The sequence below is a fragment of the Anticarsia gemmatalis genome, chromosome 4 (genome assembly GCF_050436995.1).
Source record: "Anticarsia gemmatalis isolate Benzon Research Colony breed Stoneville strain chromosome 4, ilAntGemm2 primary, whole genome shotgun sequence".
Taxonomy (NCBI): domain Eukaryota; kingdom Metazoa; phylum Arthropoda; class Insecta; order Lepidoptera; family Erebidae; genus Anticarsia; species Anticarsia gemmatalis.
Window position 1 is genome coordinate 4,047,402 of NC_134748.1, and position 27,271 is coordinate 4,074,672.

Below are 27,271 nucleotides of genomic sequence, written 5' to 3' on the forward strand. Positions count from 1 at the left end.
CAAACAAACTCGAGCTAACAAGAACGGACAAACTAAGCACAATCAATATTCCAAGTCGCGGTTCTGTCAAGTCGATAACGAAGCCGTGTTTCCGCGTTCGCGGCGATCTATGCCAACTGATAAGCAACAGCAAACAGCCAACAGAAACCGTATCGGACAACGAACCTGCGAGTATTCGAATACTGTTCGTCGGATTGCGACATTGTACACCTGCGGATTCTACGAAGGTTTGGTTTGGTTCAGATGAATCAAGTGTTCATTTTGCTGATAGTCATACCAATGACTGCTCATTGCTTGGCTCACTCTTTATAGTGTATACTCCTGCTTTCATACTCGTAACATTACAAAAATGAGTTGTATAAAAAATAATAATCCTACCATGTTCGTTATTCGTATTTTCCAAGGCCATAAAATAATAATTTTGAAATGGTGTAAACATTATTTTTTTAGATCAAATATTAAAATTTTTGTTTCTTTCCAAATACATAGCAGATTGCGATTGCGTAGGCACGGACCTATACATGTAATATCCTTAGTCTTGAAGTATGTCTTAGTCACAATTTTTAAATGTAATATAAATTAGGTACACTATTAATTTTGCCTGTCTAATTGTAATCTTAGACTAATAAAGATGTAATACATCGACGTCAGTCCAAGATTAATTGATCAGCCAATTGTAGTAACGAAGTTTTTGTTTCGATGCTGTCAGAATGTCTAAAACGACAAAATACAGACTACATTCATTCGTCAACGTCCAGTTAAGAGATTAAAATGTTTGAACGCGAAAAAAATATGTTCAACTTGGTTATTTATATTTTTTTCGCTTTATTATAATCTTGTAGATTACATTGTCTGTTAATATATGGATTAATACTGATTGATCAGCTTATAGTGATGTCCTTCTAAAAGCTCAGGTGCGTAGTAGTCATAACGGTGGTCCTGCATGACAAGATATAGACTAAGGGATAGTACTCCTCATACCAAGTGGCATTGTTTAGTCTCTGCCTTCGTATATGTTCACAAGACGTGAATTTGTATGTGTGCTAATATCGATAAACCTTAGGAATTGACTTTACTTATTTCCAAAATTTTATTGATACGCAAATCGCATTCGCTTTAACTCAGAAGTCCGGGGAAAATACCCTTATTATTTACAGTCTTATTTCTAAAAGATCAAAACATTTTCAAAACCTCATATATCCCAAAGTTTTCTCACGATATTTGTCTTCGACGTTGTAGCCAATGTTAATTTGTATTTAATTTGGCCATTTCAATCCATTTATTAACTATTTTATTAAGTCGAACTCAGTTAAAACATCATAAGGCAAACCCGTTTTAGCCGGACTTTTGCTATCGTTATAACATCTTAGTAATAAGCCGCTTCTTGAATTGATTAGAAGCTAATTAATCTGCATATTATTCATAATGACCGTAGCACCTAATATTTCTGTAATATATTACGAATATATCTCAGTTAGAGGCAGACTCATCAGACTAATACGCTTATATGCTACAACAGCCTCTTCTCTTATAGTCTCAAAATAAAAGTTAAAAAATCTATACTAAAGATTCTCAAAATTACCTCTGTCTTTCACTTTCAGTTCGAGAGTTTCAAAGTACGAAGACAAGCGTCCACCGAATGAACTCAACAAAGCATATGTATGTACTGGCCACCTTCCCTTTATCTGCTATTATCGCCATAAAATTAAAAAAATATTTTAACACGGGCATTATGCGGCGTGCAAAAAGGACACAAAAATAAAAGAGATTATGCAAAACGTAGCCACTCACATATATTATATCAGTACGTGCTTGTAGGAGCAGAACGGAATTAAAACGCGCGATCGTAGCCGTGCCATCTGCGACGAGTCCTTTTCGTTTGTTTGTGCAGTAGTACATTACCCCGTCCCGACACAACCTAATGTTTTATTAAGCACTGAGAAAACTCGTGTGTGTTGTTACGTTTTTAATGTCATTCGTTTGTGTTGCAGTTGTATTGTAGACGTTATGTTGGATAGAAAGGTACTTGTATTATCTTAAAAAGATGCTTGAAGAAATGTTGTGTAAGTATTTTAAGTAATCTTTTCAAATGACATGACCAGAAATAGAAGGCAATGAATGCTGCTGAACTGTCAAAACGATTCGATTAGGAAAGGACAAAATTGCACAAGTCTTATTATAACAATATCTTTAGTTCTAATCTACTTAGAATAATGTGACCGAGCCGTGCCCTTAGTTGTAGCTGCACCTTACTGCATAATAAGCATAAAAGGCTATGTTTAACAAGACATTCTAAACTGTAGGAGTTAAACAGTAGGCATTTATGCCACCCAAACAATTTCAAAGGGCACATAGGGGTATAATGTTGCATTAGTTTAGTGCCTTCAATTTCTTAATTCACATGTGTTTTATTCAGAGTCTCTATATGCCAAAAGAAAACTTTGCTAATATTCAACAACGTAGAGCCTCATGGCAGACAACGAAAGTATGTTCAACTCATCGCATATTACTGGACTGTGAAAGTGCCGTTGAGAACAACCTTCCTTGTGACATACGCAACATTATTCTCTATAAATATGCTACAAGTAAAACCTATTTGCAAATAAAGTAGCTCTCACTATCTAACTCACCCTCGATAAACAATTTCCTCGGTTAAAAAATGGCCACCACTACCTTACCATCCATCAGCTATCGCCATCCATTTAACATTGTCCATGAACAATGAGGTATCAAGTTGCATATCGGTGCTGTAGAACAGACGACTATTCTCAGGGTAACAAACGGCGTAGATCGCACTAATCGGCTGGCCGGACGCAGCCACTACTCAAATGCAGAAAAGTCGTCGTCACGCTATGCCCTCGTAACAGGCTGTTCTGTGGTGTATGCAGATTTCTGGATGAGGTAAAATTCTTGCAACAAGTGTAAGTCAAGTAAGGGTTTAAATTAGGTTAGATCGAATCAATAGCTTTATGTTATTAGTGCCCTATATAAAATTTGGGACTTCCTCTATGAACTTGCTCTTTGTAAGAAAACAAGCATTTTTGCGTCGATGTAAAATAGTTTTCAATTACTGAGAAACATTGATGAAACTCTAGTACTACCACTGTCCAACTCTAATCATACTGTGCATAAAAAACAGCAAAGATCAGATTCCTCATTATTCAAACCCAAACCTTCTTCCAGATACCAAAGTGTCTTAAATTCAAAATATCATCATAAAACGAAAACTTAATCCAACTGTTATAAGTATATTAGAAGTAATGCGTTATGTTAATAGCAGGCATTAATATCACTTGGCAAGTTTCCAAAAGGAGGCTAGCTATAATCACGGCTATTTATCTAATTCTGTTACTTCATGTCCATTCACCTGTTCCGAAATGGCGCGGCTAATGTTCATTAAGATTTTTATGTTATGATCTGATAACGATATTGAGACGACCACGTTTCAAGGTTTTTGTTTTGTTTTAAGTTTTTTGAAGACTTCATTTGCTAAGAACTTAATATGTTTTAGCGAATTAGTCATACTGAGGAAAACAGCAAATTATATTTTTATGTAGCTCTATATTTGTCCTTATTAAATAACTTATTCTTCTTCTCATGTGTGATCTTGCACGATGTGTATCACTTAAACATTATGTACGCTATACAGACAATTAACTTTAAAATCCCATAAGAGACGAGTGTATTACTCTTTAACAGGTCATCCATCTTCCACCTAAGAAACACTATCTCAATAATTAATCACTGTGTGAGTTCCAAAACGAGAAACAAAATCAGTTTACACACGAAAGCCGTATAAGCACTTTTATATCTACCTCGCTACTATATTTTTTCCTCACAAAAAACAATTAAGATTGAGCCAAGCCGATAGGAGTATTATGCAAGGCTTCGACATCATTTAGCAACTTTATTTCTGTGGCGGTTCGAGTGGCTACATTTATCAGTTGCTATTTATCGTAGGTAACGACTTCGCGCTCACCGGGAAGCTTTGCACGTGCCCTCCTAAGTGCTGTATTCATTTTACCGCAACTTTTGCGAGATTATGTAGAGTAGTCTATTTAATGTGATGTAGTTGTTTACAAATAGAAATCCGTTACTTCGTTGGTTTATCTTCTAACCTTCTGATACAAGTTTAAGGCTAGCAACTGCAACTTGGATGTTCATATAATAATGTATAAATAAATAAATAAATAAGTGCATCATCATAATATCTGTCTAACATTTTAAATATTATAAGATGCAGATTTAAGAGAAGTAAATGTTAAGTTACAGAAATTCATTTCAAACCGAAAAATACTCAATCAGCAAATTAACGCATGAGGCGTTAATTTGCTGGAATTGAGTATTTTTCGGTTACGGATTAAAGTACTCAAAAAAATAAGTCAATACAAACTGTGAAACAGCCGCAGCAGTTTTAAAACAGCCATCGTAATATTAGCAAGAAGAATTTTATTAAACGATATTACGAAGCTTCAATCTAATCGATTTGCTGATTCACTGATACCTGCTGCGGTAAGTTTGAAGTAAACTCATTTCACCAATGATTGGCTCGAATAAATAGCTTGTTTTCCCAGAACGGATTGCATTTTCCAAGTGTAAAGCAAGGTTTCTAGGTTAGTGAGGGAACACTTTTTCGAAGAAACTTACTTGGATCGCTTAGACTGCTTGTTTATTGAAATTCTTTAAATTTTAAACAAAGCTACTCTATTTTTTTTTAAATATGTAAGTTATCATATTTTAGTAAATAACACAGTACACGAAATAACGTCAGATATTATTGTTTATTTGTGATTAATTCTCTCATCTCTTTCGTTTCAAACCAATGACTAATTGTTTCATTTAATTTAGTAAAAAGTGCACCATGCATGTCGAATATAACTAGCAAAATTAAAGATTTCCGAACAGTTCTCAAAGGAACATTATACGTGCAACAATATTCGACTTTATTTATATTTCCTCACTTGTTATAAAAATCTCCCGATCAGTAACTCGGCACTGTCTACATAAATACCTATTGAGTTATGACAGTGGTATTCTTCAAAGCGTCTGTCTCTTAGCATCCTGTGATAAATCGCGTCACTCACTCAAATGTCAGCTACTTCGATGAAAAGGTGGTCCTCTCGTGCAGTTCTTTCTTTGTTCTCACATTTATATGCCGTATTTTTTATTCTGAAGCGGGTACAATATTATTTATTGTATAAAATAATATTAAGTCTCGTGTTTTAGTAGAATCCGTAATTTAAAACGAAATGAAACAGAATGCCTTAAATTGCTAAGGTGAATAAGACAATTTTTCGAAATTGTGGTCTGAAAATGGGACAAAATGTTATTTATTTAACAAGAGACTCGGACCAGCTAGATCACAGACATGTAAGAACAACATGTCATAATACAAACCTACCCAGTCTCGAGGGAAATAGATTAAATGAATTCCTTTCCGTCTACAGAAGCATATTGAACGAAGAAATCCCCAAGCTAGCACATTTTCTCACTGTTTATCTCTTAATAACATTGCTTACTTTTGAGTTTTCGACGTATCGCAAACAATCTTGCAAATAAACTGTCAGCAATTTGAAACTCAAACTGAACCTTCATCATCAAGATATTTGGGACTCAAATTAAACTGGGTCGGATCTCATTAAGCCCATTTCCGAGGACAAAGATTAACTCGCCCTATGTGGGAAATCACTAACATAAACATCGCTTAACAGGGCCTGCCCACGCTCCTTCCGATTCTGAATCGCTTGCGGTAAAATTCATTTCGAACTTGAAATTATTTCGACTCGACTGTGCGGCAAATAAGGGGATTCAATATATTGGGCTTAGAATATACTTATCCCTTTGAAATTGGAACGATTAAAAACGGTACAAGAGTTCTAAAATATCCGAAAACAATTTATTTTAAACTCGGCATAAGCCATAACCAGTCGTTTATTACTGAACATATTTTACTGACATTCGAATACTAATAAATAATACCTCAGTTACGGAATCCTTAAAGAGAAAAAGTTTTCTTCAGTCCGAAACATGTAATCAAAAATGTCCTGCTTTTAAGCATTATCTAAATCCCGAATCGTGCAGCATAACTGCAAATTCCAATTACACACGGCCTAAAAACAGAGGTATCACCATTCATTAATAAATAGACGATATCCGTTACACAAAGTACCCTTTACCGAGTATTCAATGTGCCCGCATGTAAGTACGAGTACATTACATGGTATGGCGGGAGAGGGGCGAATTGGTGGGAACCGACAACACGTGTTCCCAATGTTCCTTCCCATCTCTCCGTGTGAACATCATGCAGGTTATTGTTTAGAGGTTAAGGAACTTGTCTTATCCGTGTTTTGTTCGAGTTTCTGATGCATCTGATTAATCTCTCGTAGTTCTGAACTATCTTCGTTTAGTTCGTATACACAGCTTAAATATATAAGTACTAAAGAATAGAATATGATAGAGACTAAAATTCAATCATATTCAAACCTCACTAGTAAAACTGTCGATCTTTAAAAAAAGCACGAACCATGATTCTTTCCTCGGTGATCAACAGTTAACCTTTTAAAGACCCCTGAATCAGAGATCCTGAGATTTTAATTTCAAATAAAATTATTTCACCTTAAATTGCAATCAAATGTTTCAATAAAGACAGTACCGCGTTGTTTGTCTGTAAAAGATAAATTTATTCTGATACACGTTCCATAGCAAAATTAAACCCTGAAAATTTCCTAAGGTGAAGATGTATGTATCTTTTTTGGAACAAGTTCAAACAAAAGCCGATCGTGGTTGTCAACACGAGGCGGTGAGATACGCACGTGCTTGTTATCTACGCCTTGTTATCCCCACGTATCGAGACGACAATTTAATACACCCCTGTAATACTGGAATAAAGACACCCTGTATCTATACGCCGAAGAAATATTGCGTGAATATGATGTTCCGGAAAAATTGGCTGAAAAACATTACGCTCTTATTCTACTCATTTTTAAATATTCAAAAATTCAAGTTTCGTTTTGAAAATAAATGAAGACCGAAAAAAATTGTTCCTTGCGGACAAATTCGGTATTCAAGATAGTTATGTTTTTTCTTTATCTCATTGTCAAATGGAACTTTAATAATCAACAAAACGACCGTTAAAACTACGTAAAAGAACTAATATATAAACCTAAATAATTAACGACATAACACAATAAAATGATCCTCGGATTGCACACAGCCAATAAAAACTTTTGAAACACTCTTTCACTATATAAAACAGCAAAGTCGGGCCCGACAAGGGACGATAGTTGCTGAACTCAATTTATGGGAGTTATTTCGGACGGTCAGACATTATCTAGTCCGGACGAGGCGGACATTCGACGCTGGTGCGGATAAATTGCCAATTTTGACTTACACCCCTTCCTGGCTATGTGACATATTACCTAATGTTGGCCCATCGGGATAATGTTATTTGTTTTGGTGTTAATATCTGACGTGATTTGTTGTTTACAAGCTGTTGCTCGCGGTTTCCCGGCTGGGATTATGTCGTCTGGGGAATGTGCATTTCTGCGGATTTGAGTTCAAGTCAGTTCATCCTAGACAAAATAAAATGTAGCTATTTTTTGTATCCAGTAATCTGAGTTTTAGTAGACCATAGTCTAGTCTTGGATCTAACGTTATGATTTGTTAAATATTTAACGTTACTTTGGACACTAATTGCTCTTTGCGTTCGCCCGAAACATTGACTAGCAGTGAAACCTAAAATGACTATTTCAACTTATATAATATACTTTCTTTAACTTAATTAACTTAATATGCCTATTAAGGAAACAAATAGGTGCAGTTGACTTCACCAATACATAAAATTATGAATTATATCCAAGTTATTATAAGACATGACATATTAATTAATGTGTTGCAGTCAAAGATTTATAACTGACATAATTACTACTCACATAATAGTTATAAATGTAGCAATTTGAATAGAGACAGATCGTATTAAAGACATGATGCTAAATGAGCCCAAATTATATATCAGATGATTTATATCAAATTAAATACTTTACTAATTTACCGCCTCATAATATCTTGGTGATATCTTACAAAAAAACAACCATTATCGTTTGAAGAAAACATCCTTATACTAAACACGGAAGCACTAAGGCACTATCAAAAGTTTTTAATAAAGCTGTATCAATATCTATATTCCCAGTCGATCAATCTATGCTGGAAATTATTTAGAGAAGACATCATTATGCAAAGTATCGAGTCTTGGCAGGCGGTCTAGTAAAACCGTGTTATCCGCGTCCTCTAGATTTTCTAAGAGAATAGATACTGAACCTACGGCGGATCTATAAAATGAACCTAGTACTTTTTTCGTGGATAAAATACAAAAAAAAATGTTTAGTTTATAGTCTAAAATGAGTGCGTAACTAATGGTAAGGAAAATGAAAATTTTGCAAATCAGATATATAAGAATCTAATTGTCATGTATCAAAGAATTAATTGTTGAGAAAGTCAATTGTCATTCATAGTCGTCTATTAGACATTTTTTTCTTATTTACATATTATACTTAATCTTCGTTGTTCTAGCGCTTGACATGTAAAACTTAAAAACACAGATTTGTTTTGGCGTACACTAGAAAGTTAGAGACGTTTCATTTTTCCATGGAAAACTAATCGAAAGCCACTCTATAACAGACTCAAACGGTTCACAATAGCAAAAGAACTTCAAAACTTTAAAAACAACCTGAGCAAAGAATTCCTCAGGCAATATCGGTTTATTAGCCATCAAATGGCGCAGTAACCGTTTGATCGCGACCTTACGTTGCTCGTAATCTCATACGACAATATATAGAGGGTGATAGAGGTGTGTTCCGCGCAATAGACGTAATTGCGATAGTAACTGGGACGGGACTGCAGTCATTACGCTTTAATGGGGGTGGAGACCCACCAAGGTGGATGGATTTATTTATACAGGGTGTTCTGTTGATCGTTTTCCGTTGATTGTTTGTTTATATTTTGTGTTTTATGTTTTAAACTGTTGTGGGAATTGACACTGAATGGAGAAATGTTTTGGGAGTGAATTGTGGGTTTTTAAAGTTTTATGATTCCGAGAGATACCAATGAAAACAATGTAAATTATACAAATATAATGTTTTTTTTTATTATCATCTTGCGTATTTACTGAATTAAGAAAAATAATGTTCATAAAAGTATAAAAATAAACCTGTTCATAAAAATAAACATATATTGAATCAAAATTTAAGACAGATCAACTGCTTAGATGAACTTCACGACAACACTAGTTTATTAAACCAACTTAATTACATAGAAATAGTTTTCACAAAATATAATAATAGTTCTTCCCACCAACTCAATTACTATGACGTCACATTCCATCACAGAACACTCCAAATAGGAATCGGAATATGCTCATAATTCAGAGAACTAACGGGCAAGAGAACAATTACATTAACTCATACATCGCATTAACATAGCGAGCTTATGATCACGGCACTGAAAATAACCCAGTAATGGACAGAAAATCCACATTAATTGAAGTAAATCCGATAATGAGTTTGTCCGTTGACCTGAATTTACACTTTAGTGTATGGCCAGATTTTAAACAGAGTTTCAAAAACTAGGACGATGCTGAAAGATAACTTTTTACTAAGAGTAAATATGAATCTTCGGTAAAAATTTATTTACAAACAAAGCAGGCTGAACACAAAGTTTATTTCTGAAACCTATTTCGTGAATACAGAATCTCTAAAAAATAAGTTAGATAATCTAAATAGAATTTATGTACTTAGTTATAACAACAAATAATTTGTTTTTTTTTGTTTAGCTTCGTAGCTTAGCTTTACGCCTAATTCCGCCAATAACACAGTATTAAATAAAATATATAAAAAAAAATATAAAGTCACGCGGCATTTTTTTAAACTGCTAAACAACCATGTTGAAACAAAAAACCTATGTAGTTCCTACGGAACAAAATGTTGAAGAAATACAAAACGTATGTAACCAAACCTCGAAGGCGTTGTGAAATCTCAGGACGACGTGAAGGCCAGACTGTCCCGCAGCGACACGGTATCATCAAAAGGTCACTGAACAAAATGTCTGACAATGTCTACCTGAAAGTGTCCTTGGGGATTAATTTGTTGAGATGACTAAGAGACGCAAGGCCCACGCATCTCCAAAAATATCAATGAATTTTCCTTGAGATATTAGGTATATAATCTAAACTTTTCGACCGAATATATCTAGAATCACAACTTTAATCAATCAAGATTGTGGGAGAACAATATGTGTGGATAATGCAAGAAAAATGTTTTACAAACGACATGACACGCCAAAAGCCGCGAAGAAATCGGATCCGATTTTAATCCATTCTTCGGTGCACTGAACACCCGCATGACCCAATTTGAAGGGCAAAACTTGTAAAGGACGTTACAACTACTTTTGGCCGTTCCATATTTGAGCAAAGAATGGCTAAAACGTGCAAAGCCAGGGGCAAAAGTTTGTTCTCATGCAAGTACCGACATAGAACTTATCAATGCCAGACAGAGAATAAGCGAGGCAGCCGGCTATAAAATAATACCACCATAAAATTGGCAGTGTCCGTTCTTAGGTTAGCGTTTAAACGCCGATTAAATTTCTTTAATGCTCCATCGGTTAACCGCGGTGGTCTTTATAATGGATTATCTGAAATATGTAATATTATATGGCGGATGTAACATGTATACTGGCAAGTACTTTGCGGCTTATCTTTATGCGCTAAGAAGGAGGAAGCTTTTTGCGTGCAGGCATAGCAGAGATAGTTTCTCATTATAATCTTTAGAACAAAATAGTATATAAAATATAATGCAATTGTAGAAAATCCTTAAGCGATGGTAGAAGTGGTATTGTTTTCGATCTTTTATCAACTCCTAACTTGTTTCTTCTTTGCAAAATGTTGCTAATTACGCTATGGCTAATTAATTATTTTTATCACTCGTCGCTGTATTTTTTGTTAGCATGTAGATTGTAAAATTTAAGTGTGCTAGCAAAATATTGGACTTCCCGAAATTTGTCTCCTTCCGCATTACAAGTCTTACGTAAATTGTGAACTACACAATATAGCTTAAACAAGCAAGGCACACGCTACACATTTGCAACTGTCAGCACCGGTGACTGTTATTAGATGAAGAAAACGGCAATGACAAAGAAAAGTGAATTCCAAAGCACCTATGAACGTACGTCGTACATAGACATAATAAAGAGCGACGCTTAACAGAAGTCAAACACGTACAAAGGTCGACAACAATTTTCGCATACAGAGCATTGTTGGAAATTGAAAGGCTTACCGCGTCATATGAATACAACTAGCAAACGTATAAAATTGTATCTTATTTCAAAGGAATAGAATTTTATTTTCATAAAAGCGTCAATTCGAACGAAGACACGGCACGCAGGAAGAATCTTAATAATGTATAACGCAGGGAATATGTTCAAATGCGTTTGTCCCGTCTTAACACTACGACAGCGGTGGGGACAATTTTGTCTTATTTGAAGATTTTTATGCAACGTGCATTATTGAAGACCATAGAGACCCCTCGAAATATAAACCTGGATGCTAATAATGTTTTCCCTGCCTTGAGGAATATTTGTGCCGGCTATTGTAGACTATGATTATTGTATCGTTGCAATTACTAGCCCAAAGGCAAACATTGCCTTAAGATCATCTTTCTATTTTAGACGTTTTATACGATCCCATACTAATTGCATATACATTTGCCACGGAACTTGTTTGACATTTATGCCCTTCGTGCTACTAGTCATCGTAAAGCTCGTTTATAGTGGTAATGCTATACACAATTTTATTAATAAACTAAATTTCTCCTGTAACATAAACCAATAAAACCAACTTAAACTTTAATTAAGATGTAATCTCAGCATTAGTTTTTAATTCACCCCTCTATAAAAGTGTCACTTGATTATCTTCTCAATCAAACGTTCACGTTGTCATAAAAACTAGTTTTTTACTCATTTATCACATCAAAATGATAAATTGATACATCTTAGTTTGTAGCTGGTTTATTTGATGATACATGGAGTTTCAACTGATCCGTTGTGCGGCATTAATCTTGCTTTAACATATTGCAATTTGAGGGTTAAACGTCAGGACTTAATCCAAGGAAGCCAGTTTGTCGCTTTATTGCTCCTCGCGTAAGCGCTGCATTTTAATTCAACAACCTTCCTACAGCGAAGGAGGTCGCTATCTCCCGCAACCATCTCTTTCTAATATTATACGAATTGTCGGATCTCCCACTCATACATGCGGGATTCTGTATCCATTCTACATTTGCCGCATTGTAGATGCGGTGTCATTAAATTAAGCGGGAAACCTAGTGTTTTATGAACGTTAGCTTCGCACTGATTGTTTTAATGTTATTCTGATATTGTCTCTGTTTACAATGTTGTGCCTCGGTTTTATGTGGTATATTAATTTTATAAAGTAGTTTTGAAACAGGTGTTCTCAAGAATTATAGCATATAATATAAGTTGCTATCAAGTAAATTATGTTAAATTGGTCGATAAATAAAAGCCCTGCAATACTTCGAAATATTTAATAAGGTTGTTAAACACAGATTTAGCTGCAGCACTATCAAACTACATTTTTAGATTTACTTATAACGCTGCGCCATTGCACATTAATATATGTTTAGAGTTACCTAGATTATTTTGTCACACAACTCAGTCAATCGTATCTCTCCCACGTAATATTCTTTGAACTCCGCTATCAATGGAACGGCTAACCGAGTGGATAAAATTCGATAACAACTCTGACTAAAGACAACATTTTATCTCTTCTTTTCCTCTAATAGCATTTAAAACAAAAACTAGTCACGTCATTGTCAACGTGTAACCATCCATCTTGCGGCCATTAATTGATTAGATTAGAATCCCCTATTAAATTGATATCAGAACCACCCACACTCAAATTCGTGCCCCATTGAAATGCATCGACTCCCGAAACGATATCGATACGTCAACAAAACTTATACTGGTTCGATATACATTGCGCATCTTTTACACCATGACTTTCTAGTCACGAAACTGATTATGCAATGAATACCGTTATTTTTGTCAGTTCGCGTTTGTCGTTGAACATTTTTCAGTGGGCGATTATTCAATAAATGGAGTGTAGAGTTTTAACTCTGTTATATTGCGCCGGGCGGACATCGATCATCTCGCAAGTTAACTGTTGCCGACTTTGATGCTTTGATGTCGATATTAATTGGCGTGTGCCGTGCGTTTGACTGATCATAAATCTGTTTGCAATCAGACGTTTGTGGTCGAAAAATAAAAGGTTTGTTACGTAAGTTGTGGTTGTAGTTGCTGTATACCTATGCATGTATCTAAATTTTAAAGTGCATCTAAATTTCGTTTACGTTATACAAAATGAAATTGAGATAGTTAATTGTATATATCAAGTAACACGTAATTCCGACTGTGTTTCCCAGAAGCCTGTTATTATTGCTAGGGCTTAGAACTTCGGGGTGTTTCTGAGAAATTCCTTATTTCTGTACACACTGCACATCAAACATTTAGTTTACTCTCAGAATCAAGCTATGTGAGTAGGAGCCGCAATTAGAGTAGTTAGGTACAGCCAGTTAGTTAGAGAGCCAGCTCCGATATGTGATTTACCTATTCTTACTTATTTAATATTATGGTTGTAAAGCTCTGTGTTTGTCTCTTGCACTTTCACAACTAACTTACAGATACGAGTAAAATAATATAGACAGCTGTAGCCACGGAATCAAACATAGGCTTAATCATACAGAATGAGAGAATAGAGTACTTAGATCTACACACTTGGACACTATAAACAAAGTCCTTCATGACTGGTTTCGATGAAACGGGCCACTGTTACCAATAGCGGCGATGATGACATTATTTTCATTAAATTATTCACACCCGCGTATGTGCTAGTCAAATATAAATCGTCATAAAAGACATTTCATTTTTATATAGACATTTCAGTATTTCTCCTAAGAAGTACAATTATTACTCTATACATCATCTGCCAGTAGCAAAAGGTTCGCATCTGGTGCAAGCAGTAATAAGATTAAAATGCCGAGAACGCAGGTACCAGATAATATTAATTTCATTCGTGTCTACCTTGTTCCTGTGGCTTTTCATATTGTTTTATTTTTACTTTATGGTTTTTAATTAAGTTTCTGCAATCTAGGAGATCAGTTAATTTACTTTTTTAACTAATTAACTAGGCGTTTTTAAACAGGGATAAGATTTACGTATTCATTTACTTAGCCATTAAAATTATTTTTATGTGCATAAAATAAATTAAAATAATTAATAATGCAGAACAACTTGCTTCGAGAATAAATACACAAAATATCCTGTCGTGATAGTGATTATCAACATTTACAGAAATAATATCATCATCATCAGCCGGGAATCGTCCACTGCTGGACAAAGGCCTCCCCCATCGAGCGCCAATAGGACCGGTCCTGGGCCGCCCTCATCCATCGGACTCCGGCAACCCTTACCAGGTCGTCGGTCCATCTTGTGGGGGGCCTGCCAACACTACGTTTCCCGGTTCGTGGTCGCCACTCCAGAACCTTTCTGCCCCAACGGCCGTCGGTTCTGCGAGCTATGTGCCCTGCCCACTGCCACTTGAGGTTCGAAATAATATACTTACGTACAATGCATGAGTAAGCAAAATTACACCTTTATTTGAACATCGACTACTACGAGCCAAATGCACGACCGGAAGCTTCTGAGCAATAAAATATTAGTATTTTTGAATAAAAATCTATTTTGCCCAAGGCCATCCCTGCATAACTATTATCACAATAATTTATCTCAACAAATTGAGAAATAAAGATTATTCAAAACCAGTATTAAAATGTCTTTGATTAATTTAATTATAATTCGAAACAGATAGTTTATACGTTTGTTATTTAGAAGTTATTTATTTCTTAGAGTTGGTGAGATAAACTTGTTCTGTTGAGAAACCAGTCGTTTAATTATTATCATTCTGAGATACGATTGTATATGAATGCGTAGGGTTTGTCTCAGACGTACCACTGATTATTGATCGACGATTGAACAATATTCGTGTTCGACCACTTTATCTTAGAATTCTAAAGAATCCAGCCATAATATTTTATAAAATTGTTATTGCTTGGTTTGGGTAATGTATGTAAGTTTAGAGTATAGTCAATAATGTTTAAGGTAGGATAGGGCTGCCATGGTTCTATTATGACCTAAAGCCCCTTTATAAATTTTATTAATCAAATATACTAAAGAATCGGTTTGTAATTTTTCATTCTACCGTTCAAGAAGAAGCTATAAACTTATGCGTTATACATATATTATGGGCTATATTATAATTAAGCCAATGCAGGCTTCTATGGACAATTTTTGGTCAAATTAGCCAATGCATGAAACTATCTATAAGCATATTTATTTTCTCTTGCATAAGTGTCACTAAATAAAAATCACGACGTCCGCATCTTTATCGTTAATGTAGACGACTTTTTTGTCGTATTCTTCTGTACACTGCTGTATTGGTACGTATGAGTTGAGTATAGGCTTGATTTTTATAACCTGCCATTATTGAATTAAATATTCGTCGGATGAGACATAACATTATGTTGTCGATATGTGGGTTTTGATTGGAAATATTACTATAATCTTAGCAACAGCAATTAGCACGAAAAATAGATTTGATGTTTTTGAGACCAAAAATCAAGGACATTATTTCTACAGGATGTTATGTCGAATATACTTCTAACATAATATTAACAACTGTCAATTTTTTATTCCAGGTTTTTGCTAACTACAAATGTGAAGGCGCTTGTAGAATGTGTAAATGATTATTTCGTTCAGAGTTTTCACTTCAATATTGACTTATTTTTATGCCAATAATCTCATTTCTAAAAAAATAAACCATAGGAAGTGAATACATCATATTTAACTGAATCCGTCATTGTTCTTACACCGAATCAAGATTTAATTTTGTTCCTAAGTTCAATTATTTCCCCTGGATGTTGGTTTAAGAAAATCTTGATCTCTTCGAGTTCTCATCCGACTTATTCTGAGACTAGTTCTAAACACCTTTAAAATAGGCCTAAAGTAACTTAGAATTTCTAACCATTACAATTACCTGTCCTCGTTCAAACAGTACAGGTGTATAATCGAGCACAACCGGCACACGTAGTTTATCTAGCGCGCGTCGGCTTGGATGCAAACCAATGCAGAATTACCGGAGTCTAAGTAGCGGCTAGCAGGCCGCGGGCCATCGTGAGCGGCCACGCCCGATGTGTTCGCGAATAAAATAAACAACTGAGAAAAGCAAGTGATACACCGCGCTTAGCTGAAGTTGTGATAAACAAACGTTGACAAGGTAAATGAAGCACATTCTACATTACTAGTTATTATGAAACGCATACCTTACTGCAAAAAGCGTGAAGATGAATAAGAAAAATGAACTAATAGTACCCACGCCAAGTTATACGCAGAACAAGAAAAATCTGAGATTAAAACCTAACAAAATATCGATATGTTCAGTTTCATATCGAATTCTAGAATCTTGTATTGAGAAGGGTTTTATAGAATTTATGATGAGCCGGTATCTGATTGCTTCCTGCAAAAACGCGCAAAACATCTAGCAATATCTTCTCAAAGTTTTATATTACAATGTTTAAATTGTAAATTCGGAATGATATTGCCGCTACAACAGACAACTAAATCTAATATTTTACAAGTAACCAAGCTTCCTCTTTTCCCATATTTATTCAGAGTTCCTTCGCGCTCGTGCGCTTGTCACGTACCACGGAACCACATCTGCGAGCCGCTTGCATGCGCAATCAAGCATTTATAGTCAACAACTGTTCATACGTGTTTGGAGACTTTTCAACATGCAGGAAAATATTCTACCATGTTAGTTTAGAACTAGTTTGCATGATATTCTTTGTTATGCTTTCAAGAAATTTAACCTAGGGAGAGAAGTTTATACATTGAAGAAACAACTCTGCATGTAGTTTAATAAAGTGTGGTATAAATATTTTCCAATGGATATGAACGCCGAACGTAACCGATATGCTTTCTGCTAACGAAGAAAAGTGTTGTTATTTTATCGCTTGATAATTAATACGTGTTTTCATTTAGATTTTTCATTAATTAATACAATGCGATTACAAATAAGGTAATAATCGCACAAAATCAATACTCAGTCTATAGTATCTTCATTCTCAATCAGTAAACCTTACAGTGAAACCAGTGTGTCTCGAACTTAATATTCGCTGACGGAGAGGCGCGCGCGCCGCCGCCGGCCGGGCAGCTGCAACGTTTAACTCATGCGCAGCTTCGAGATTGCATTCACTAGATACATATACCTACACACGTAAATTAAGCGATATCTATGTCTACTTGTAATAAGTGCTTTGCGGGATGCAAAACGGTCATGTGCCAGGGTTGTTACGCCTGATTTGCACTTGATTCGTTCGACTCTAGTAAGTTTGGTTTCTAACGGTTATAAAAAAAATATTTAATGGGTAATTTTTTTTCGATTTCTAACAGACGGATATGTTCCATCTGTTAAAGGGTAATAATTACCCATTGTTTTTGTACACCCCAGTTGTGATTTTTTTCAGTTCTGATTCCACCCGGAGGTTATTATTTGTGATTAACCATTAACAAAACATAACTCCGAAATAACCACAACACTCAACAGCACTTTAATAATTTTCAAAGCGAACTTTTTTTCGTTTATAATCGCCCTCAATTCTTTATATTAGCGACTAAAAATACTACATACCATATAGTATGTTTTAGCGTGACTAACCCTAGCTCCTAACTCACAGAGCCAACGCTAATGCACAACTCCCTGACATCCGTAACTGACGTCGGTGAAATAAAATGTATCACATTGCGCCTGGATGCAATGTTACAGAGAAATCTGGGGGCACGGAAGTGCCCCCGCAAGTCGAGCAAAAAAAAAGCGGCACGGCCGTAACATCCTTTTCTCGAAGCAATTCGGGCTATTTTTGACACCCCTATAATTTCGTTGTGGATAAAACAAGAAGCCTGGATTTTCAGCAACTAATCAGTCATTGTATAAACACGGTATATTTAAAATTTCAGTCTATTTGAACCATTAGTTTAAGAATGACAACTTGTTAAAATTTTGAATTTTGTCACTCACTGATTCACTGACTCACTGACTCACCGATCATCAAAAGTCTAAGGTACTTCTAGCAGACTTAGAAGCTTAAAATTTAGAATACAAATAGGGTTTAGTGTCTTAATCATGGGAAAAATTTTATATTTTCAAATTTCGGTCCAGTTTTCTAAATACACCAACTGCAACAATAACTTTGTAATCCCATATAAATGTATAAGATTACAAGGTTACATTTGCGGTTAATGAATTACTGTTACTGTAGAAAATAAAATAAATAGGTGTAAATAGGTACCTACTATATGAGGCATAACGGGAGGGGGTATAGGGTGGGTAAGAGTGTTTAACCCATGAAACTGAACAACATTCCCATAGGAAAATATTATGTTGAATGATGAAAAAAACGTCTTTCCATACAAATTGGACTTATGTTCGCTCTACAAAAAGAAGTGAGATGCCATCAAAAACATTCTGTAAAAACCTCAAGTCTCGCCGTAAAAAGTTGTGAGATCGATATAATACCAAGTCGATTAATCTATTTAGTCTCTACTTAAAGGACCTTCTGTCTTAAGTTATTACGTATGTTATTATCATGCCAATTTAAAAAAAATACCTTTAAAACAAATAGATCGACTTGGTCATCGCAAGAAAACACAAATTCACCATTAACATTTCAGGAGCATTAACTTCTCGTCGTGCTGTGTAGTGTGATACATACTAATAATCAAATCATGCGATGGCCAGGTCGATCTATTTGTTTTAAAGGTATTTTTTTTAAATTGGCATGATAATAACATACGTAATAACTTAAGACAGAAGGTCCTTTAAGTAGAGACTAAATAGATTAATCGACTTGGTATTATATCGATCTCACAACTTTTTACGGCGAGACTTGAGGTTTTTACAGAATGTTTTTGATGGCATTACATTGACCCGGTCTAACGATACTCTCATACATAAATCTATACTACTACGCCTACGCCCTGTTCCGATCGCAGGCATTACAGACACGGAATAAAGGACCATGCTATATCTCCTTTTGATTCATTCACATTTATGCATTTTCATTCATAACTTCTGGTATATTATTTGCAAAAAGGCAACTTGATTTGATATATACACGTAGCTCTATCCACTTCTTGCATTTTTAAAACTTTAAAAGGTTTTCCACCAATTTTCATTTTATTTACAGTTGACTGAATTGTCAAAGCATACAGACATACTTTCTCAGTCTTTATCGACTGATTTGTCCGTTGTGAAACAACTTAAAGTAACCATTTTAACGGATTTAAAATACGGAAAGTCTCGAGTAAAATTATCTGTCAATAGCAAAATTACCGCAAATATAGCAACATTTCTATACATACTGAAAGAGTTATAGTCAAATACTCATTACGTTGTTAAACAGCACGCGACTGTGGTCTGACGGGTCCAAATAAATCGAAATTGTTAGCAGATGAAATTCGTTCACGCATTCGTCATGGCGATTTATGGGCGAGGTTCGTTCTGACGCATAAATCATTATAAACTATGCAGCGCCGCTTATTGTACTCTAACTGGGAGTAACGGGCTAACGGCAGTTGACTTGGTACTGTGACTTATTGAGCGTATTTCATCTATGATCTGATTAGTATGGATTCAATGTATATGATTTTATAGCAAGCAAGAAGCATCAGCAACATAGACTACTGATACAAGTGAAATATTGTCTGATAACTCTACAGAACCATTTTTGCCTCAAAGCTCAACAACTTCTGTTTGTCTATGAATGAATGTGGTGGCGTAAATCTTGTTAAATTTTAGATCATTAAGTGAAGTTCTATAGCTTGTTCATCAAAAAATATCTAACTTTTAACGGCCATTATGATTCCCAAACTAAACAAAGCCTGTATTATGGTAACCAGATTACTGATAAACATGCTTCTGTTGAGAAATTTACACCCAGATTCAGAACAGATACTCGATACGAGAATACCGTATTATGAAAATCACAATTTTGTTTGTTTCAGACGTTAGCACCATCAAAGACTCAGCTCCCAAGATCACTCATTTAATAAAAAAGATAAATTACCCGCACTTTTGTAAGCAACTCCGACAATCGCCATCCAAAAATTATACAACTGCATTGCGTCAGTCAGGATGAATTTGAACATGGGACCGCAACGGGTTTTGCACCCTGTTCCTTGGGAGCACGGTGGTACAAGCAGCACAAATAAGATGGTTGAAGCACCTTGCCAGGGTACTTACGTATACGAACAACCTCTGAATACAAAATAGTACTTGGCAGTGCTACTTGAGATAACTGACGGTGGTTTTTGAGAAACAAAAGATGTACCGGCCAGTATTAATGCTTGTAGCAAGCAGCTACACGGTAGCGATGAAGCTGTAGCGTATTTCGTTATTTTCCTTTGAAGATATGAACTTTTTTTGAGTAGGACGAAATCACAATTTTATTTGTAAGTATTTATCACGTTTGTTATACGTGTCAAATAGATTTGTTAGCATAAGAGTTAACGATTTCGTATATTGTCTGATGTCGCATATAACATAATCTACAAAGAAAAAGCTCGTAGGCACTGTCTAGTCCCATTAAGGTCGCTTTGCCACTATTCCTGCATAATTAGGTTTATTTAATTTAATAAACGTTATCAAAATTTAATCCTGCTATCAGAACTATATTCATTAAATTGTAGAGATCTGCTGTTAAACAAAAAACCCAGAGCTGTCTAATTATGTCTGTACATTTCAAAATCATTACCTCCGCTCACTGGCTAAAAACAAAAATATATTAATTATTGAATAAAAAAATATATTAATTTATTATTTGTTAGTCTTTACCACATATCGGGACTACAGAGTCCCGGATATTTGGTAGGCGTGTGTCTGGGCCGAAGCCGTAGAGGCCCTTTACGATTGGTTAAATGTTTCAAAATGTATGGTGTCACAATCCAGTAATTACCTATTCATGGGCACACTATAAAATGCACCCAAGGACAATCACCGGATTGAATTGATCTAATATACATATTGTATATTGATATTATATTATTATTAAATCCATTATTCCCCTATGAAAAAAAGACGTGAATTTATATAAGTACGTAAATATATATGTTTGTTTGTATTGTCATTCGTATTGAACATTGCACAATTCACAATGTATGTAATAGAAACAATAGAATTTTCCACTACGGAACTCTGCATTACGTTTGCAATGCTCTTGTCCAATTAATCCGTAATCTAATTATGGCTTTATTATAAATTAAAATTATCAAATATATCGTTTTGATAGTCTATTTATAATAACATTAAATAAATGTTACAAATATTATGGATACGAATGATTTTACTATCAAAATGTTACCCTTTTATTTAGATCGAAACTGTTAAGCCGCCCTATAACCACACCTATATGTTTTAAAATTTGAAAATATTGACTATGACTAAAACTATACGAACGACTTTTAATATCAGTCTGTTTACACGTTTACAATCTACGGACTGATCGAATATATCTTACCTCACCGATTATTCATCACTAATTACCTCATGTAAGCTGATGGTTAATTTCAGACCATAATTAAAACAGTAAGAACATTTGTGCTCCTAGGCGCTCTTGTCCAGTAGGCCGTTAGGCCGTGTTCTTAAAATTAAATACGGCGTGAATATAATTATAATAAAGCATCAATCTAGTCCTAATCTTATAATAAAATGCAAAGAATATAAATGTTACACGTGCATCAGTGTCGGTTGTGGTCATTGTCGTTTTCAATAATAATAACCCTTTTCTACGTGGTGTCTTTCGTAAAAATTACGAAGGCTCACTAGCAGGTTGTAATCCGTTGAGTATGATTTGTAATTAATACTTTGCTGTGCAAATTGGAGTGTCCATGCGATATTTTCGTATGCGTTATCAAATTAATATTAATTAGGTCAATTAAAAATATAATGTCATGTATAAAAGGCCATAATCGGTGAACATTGGAGGCCAGTTTTCAGTGGAACGTAGGGTGCCATCATGTCGCCCATCTGGATTTTGTTAGGGGTCGCGGCACTTGCCCAAGCGCATGTCGGTAAGTAAAATTTATATATAATTTTTAATTTTAACAGTATGTCTGCATTGCCATAGTCTTAACAAACATTAAAACTGATTTAAACTATTTTTTATGGTACTTAGTTGCCTTTGCTTTCATCACTTATTTGTATAATTTTTTTCTTTCAGTGAAAAAACATGACTTTGATCCTGAGTACACGATGTTAGAATGGCCCGCACAATTCACTCTGAAGGCAATAAGGACATCCCTCACCGACAATGTTGTAGAAAACTACGAAATTTGGTAAGTGTTCCTATAATATTCAATTTAAATCTTTGTAATTTGATTTTAAAAATAAGCTACTGAAGCTAGTATAGGCTCTTGGGAACAAACTCAGTTCTTCCTCTTTGTTGTTAGTAAAAAAATGCATGAAAAATTTAATGCCATGCAATTTCAGAAAGGCCACATGTTTTATGTCTTTGTAATGTGAAAGGGCTCTTCGCAGTGGCATATTATTAAATCTTGTTCATAAAAAACTTTTTTTTTACATTCAAATTAAATTTTAACCGTCCACTATTTTCCATGTGTTATATTCTGCGAAAGACTCATACAATATAATATTTTATTTTTTTAGGAGAACATCGAAATTATCCAGGATTGATTACAACGAGGGCTATGTGAAGTCCATTGTAAAATCCGGCAAACCTTACCGCTATGGAATTAAATACGCAGTAAGTATTGCTAACTAATATTACAACGAATTTGTAAATGGGCATTGAGTTGAAAATAGTAAAGTTTAATTTAAACCAATGCTAATATAGTAAATGCCAATATATCAGCTTAGCCTTTCTTCAAACTATGTTGAAGTCGGCTTCAAGTCTCACCGGATGCAGCTGAATACCAGTGTTGTCAGACTTTCAAGCTTCTGACTACTGTTAACGACTGTCAAAGATCGTCGAAAACGGAGGAACTCGATACATATAAGATGGTCACCCATCCACAGATCAACCTCAGCAAGCGTGGCTTAACCTCAGAGATCGCCAATCGATGCTAATGCCAATAGTTCAAAGATGTAGAATCTAAAATATAAAATGATTTATCCTTTACCATTTGTTTCCATTTTTTTGTGTGTCACAGATCCACCCCGAAGCAGATCGGGACCAGGAGACTACGATAGTATGCAGCAACACTGAAGGCAACAGGTACAGCAGGCAGAGGCTCGAAACTATTCTCCCCGAAGATCCTGAGAGCTATGACCTTGCTGGTAAGAAAATATATCTTCAATATTTATTTGTAAATTGAATAAATAAATAAACAATTAATTAAAAGATACTCAGATAAAACATTTTGTTTATATAAGCTAATAAAATTATTCACGAATAGTTTCTGAAGTATAAGAAGTAGTTAATTTCAATGAATAATATAAATATATTTATTATGCTTTTAACTTTTTAAAGTTCATGGTAAAATCTAGCGAGAAAGGACGGTGGTAAAACAATCATAACCCTTTCAGGTACTGAAGAGTCTGACGGCATCGAATACTTGCGGTTTGTGTACGATTACTCAGACGAGACCACTGATAGGCGAAACACTATTTGGGCGATATATGACGAACAAAACGAAATCTGGATTCCATCAAGGTAAGACGAGAGCAGAGGGTCTCTGACGATTTATAATCAGCTATATACGAATTAAAATAACAGTATAAGTATAAAATAAAATAAAAGTATTCCATCCGACCTAACAACTTAAAGGAATACAACCTATATTTATTGTACTGGGATTTTAGATACGAAGTAATCGAATTCAACCTTTGGCTCGGATCGAAAGACAAACACGAAATATGGGACTTCTTTGACTTCTCCAGCTCATTCTCTTACCGTCGTGTTTTCGATGTTTCTACATGTAAGTAAAACCCGCTTTTTCCTATTGTTACTTCCAGCTGTAATATATCGGGAAATATATAATAACGGAATGTGTTTTGCTTTAGACGATTGCCCTGATGAACTCGAAACTCCAACATACGCGAACAACAGCGAAGCCATGAAAAAGAACTTGATGTTTGTTGACCCTGAGAAACCTCGTCACGTCAGTCATGTATTTAATGTGTAAGTAGCAGTCGGGTTAACTAGATTGCTTATCCCGAGTAAACCACAAGACTTATAATCGTTTATTTCATATATACGTAAAATTTAGGTTTCTTTCTACCCATGAACAGTTACAAAACAATTAAAACGTGTTTTTTTTTTCAGATTTAAAAAGGACTTTGGCAAAAGCTACTCTGATAAGAAGGAACATCTGAAGCGCAAGAGCATATTCAAGAAGAACTTAAGGTAATTTGAACTATTGACGAATTAGGTTGTCTGGTAAACCACAATTTTGAATGTATTTAATCGTAATAATATTCTTCGCAGACGTATTGTTCAGCACAACCGCCGAAACTTGGGATACAAGCTTGCTGTCAACCAATTTGCTGACAAAACTCCTGAAGAGATGAAAAAATACATGGGTTTGAACAGACGCCCAGAAGGAAAAGTGGGCAACATTCCCTTCCCTTACGATGACAGGAAACTGGAAGAAGCAGCCACCGAACTTCCCGTAGAATACGACGCCAGACTTTTAGGACTTGTGTCTAAAGTGAAGAGTAAGTTATTGTTAGTCTTGACCCATAGTACTTAAATAACGATATCCCAAATAACAACAACGCAAATATTATTAGCTATATTTCTATCACTATCTCAAAAAAAATATGTTCATAGAATATCATAGATATATTCCACTGATAAATGCGCATAAAAATGTTTTCTTTCTTGGGAAAGGCCGGCTTTCGTTCGTTCGTGTTTCTTAACGCTAATACTATATCTTTTAGATCAAGAAGAATGTGGTTCATGCTGGACTTTTGGTACAACGGCCGCCGCAGAAGGAGCACTCGCTCGCATCAACGGAGGCAGGCTTCTTACTCTCAGTAACCAAGCTCTCGTCGACTGTGCTTGGGCGTGAGTATTCTCTAGATAACAAACAACATAGCATATCTAAAATTAAATCGTCATATATTATAAACATCCGTTATTTAGCGTATTGGTCACTAGCGATGATACCTTCAAAACAAATTGTAAAACAGTTTGTTTGTTATACTTGGTATTTTTGTAAACATTCTAGGTGATCTATTGTTCTAATAATACGTTACGTTTAGATTTGGAGCTGCAGGCTGTGACGGAGGGACTGACAACGCTGCGTACGAGTGGATGATGCAATACGGTCTGCCTACTGAAGCTGAATATGGATCATACCTGAACCAGGTAAATATTTGCCTTCTAAACTTTTCATTGTGACTTTTTGTATTTTTTGGCAGTTTATTGATACGGTTAGTAAGGATGTGAACTTGTCTTATTCGACGTGAAAATACATCCCAAATACCAGCATTCTTTTCCAACTATTGTATAACTAATATTCATTTGTTGTCTAATCGCGGCCAATCTAGCTTACCGTTGACTGTTTTCCGACCAATATTTAAAAAAAGAGTAAATATCATTTTTGTTTCCCTAGGATGGACCATGCAGGATCCTGAACATGACTGAGTTACACCCGATCAAGGGTTTCACTGACGTCACACCCCTGAGTGTTAGCGCGTTGAAGCTTGCTTTAATCAACCATGGCCCTCTCTCGGTCTCTGTACATGTGACAGATGCCTTCTCCTACTACTCCTCAGGAATCTTCTATGACACAGAATGGTGAGTTTCGAAATGGAAACAAGTAATGAGTGAACCCGTTTCATGCACTTCGATAGGTAACCAAAGCTAATAATATATGTAACAGAAAAACCCTATCATGGGTTTTTCTGTTAAATGTATATTATTCGTGAAGTAGCACTTCACCAAAAGCTCTAATCCGGAATCAATAAGACAACAGCATTTTCTTTGCACTCACCCCAACGTATGACGTATGTATAAAAAATAGTTGGGCATACAATAACTTCTTTTACATTGTTTCAGCAATGAACTCAACTTGAACCATGAAGTGACTTTAGTCGGTTACGGCGAAAGAGATGGTGACACGTACTGGATCCTTAAGAACTCTTGGGGTCCCAACTGGGGTATTGGTGGTTACATGTACATATCGTCTCGCGACAACAACTGTGGAGTTGCCACCGAACCTACATACGTCGTCTTCTAAACAAATGATTTTGATACTTTCGACTGACATACTTAAATTGATAATGATTTGGCACGTAAATGGTCCTGATACCTGATTTATTTTAAATGTATTAGCAAATAGTTCTAAGCACGTGGAATTTTACTTTAAGTAATAAAAGCATTGAATTTACTTGAATTCTTTTATTTTGTTTTTTTACAGTATCATTACATAATAATATATTTGAAAATGATTATTTCGCCAATCCATACCTTTAGGTGCTATAAATGCAAGCTACATAACAATTAAAATAATGTAAGAAGAAAGCTTAAAAATTTAAAGCCATAAAAATTATTACGAAGTAAGAGAAATACATAAAAAAAACCCTATTAAAAAGCACCAGTTGCTAAAGTCAAAATCGAAAAATGGTCGTAAAATACGAAAATATACCTAGCAACTCGAAATAACCTAACATACTAGTTACTGTAGCGTCCAGCAGCGGGGTCTAAAACATTTTATTTTCACTTCCAAAGCCTTGTGAAATATTGCCAGTAATTTATCTGAGGAAATTAATACTTTCACTGTAGGACCGGAGCGAGGGTATAAATAAAGTATTTTTTCATATAACATCGCGTGAGTACTTTAATAAGTTTAACGCTGGTCAATCGGCCGGGGGCGATTTCTACTTTTATTAGTTTTACTAGTAAAATGGGTCTTGGATTTGAATATAATGGAATCTGATATGAATTGAGTAATGTTGTTTTTTGTTGATTTTTAATCGAACTTATAAAAGAACAACTGTTTTACGCACAGAAAAGTAGGATGGCGGAAATAAAACAAGGATTGATTAATATTTTTTGCCAATTACGTTGCTGTAATGGAGATGATAGGAACTTTTTTCATCAAAATATAACTGACCATTCTTTTATTTATAAAA

The 27,271-nt window shown here is 35.1% G+C and overlaps 1 protein-coding gene across 1 annotated transcript; it reads left to right on the forward strand.

Annotated features, from left to right (window-relative positions):
- Window positions 1-22,134: 22,134 nt before the first annotated feature.
- On the forward strand, window positions 22,135-26,526 carry LOC142972253 (digestive cysteine proteinase 2-like). The gene is made up of 13 exons (XM_076113186.1): window positions 22,135-22,242; window positions 22,392-22,506; window positions 22,838-22,934; window positions 23,341-23,467; window positions 23,717-23,843; window positions 23,993-24,108; window positions 24,194-24,311; window positions 24,456-24,536; window positions 24,618-24,847; window positions 25,073-25,199; window positions 25,397-25,502; window positions 25,750-25,934; window positions 26,196-26,526. The coding sequence occupies exons 1-13, from the start codon at window positions 22,188-22,190 to the stop codon at window positions 26,374-26,376; spliced, it is 1,665 nt and encodes a 554-aa protein (XP_075969301.1). The 5' UTR covers window positions 22,135-22,187; the 3' UTR covers window positions 26,377-26,526.
- Window positions 26,527-27,271: the final 745 nt, after the last annotated feature.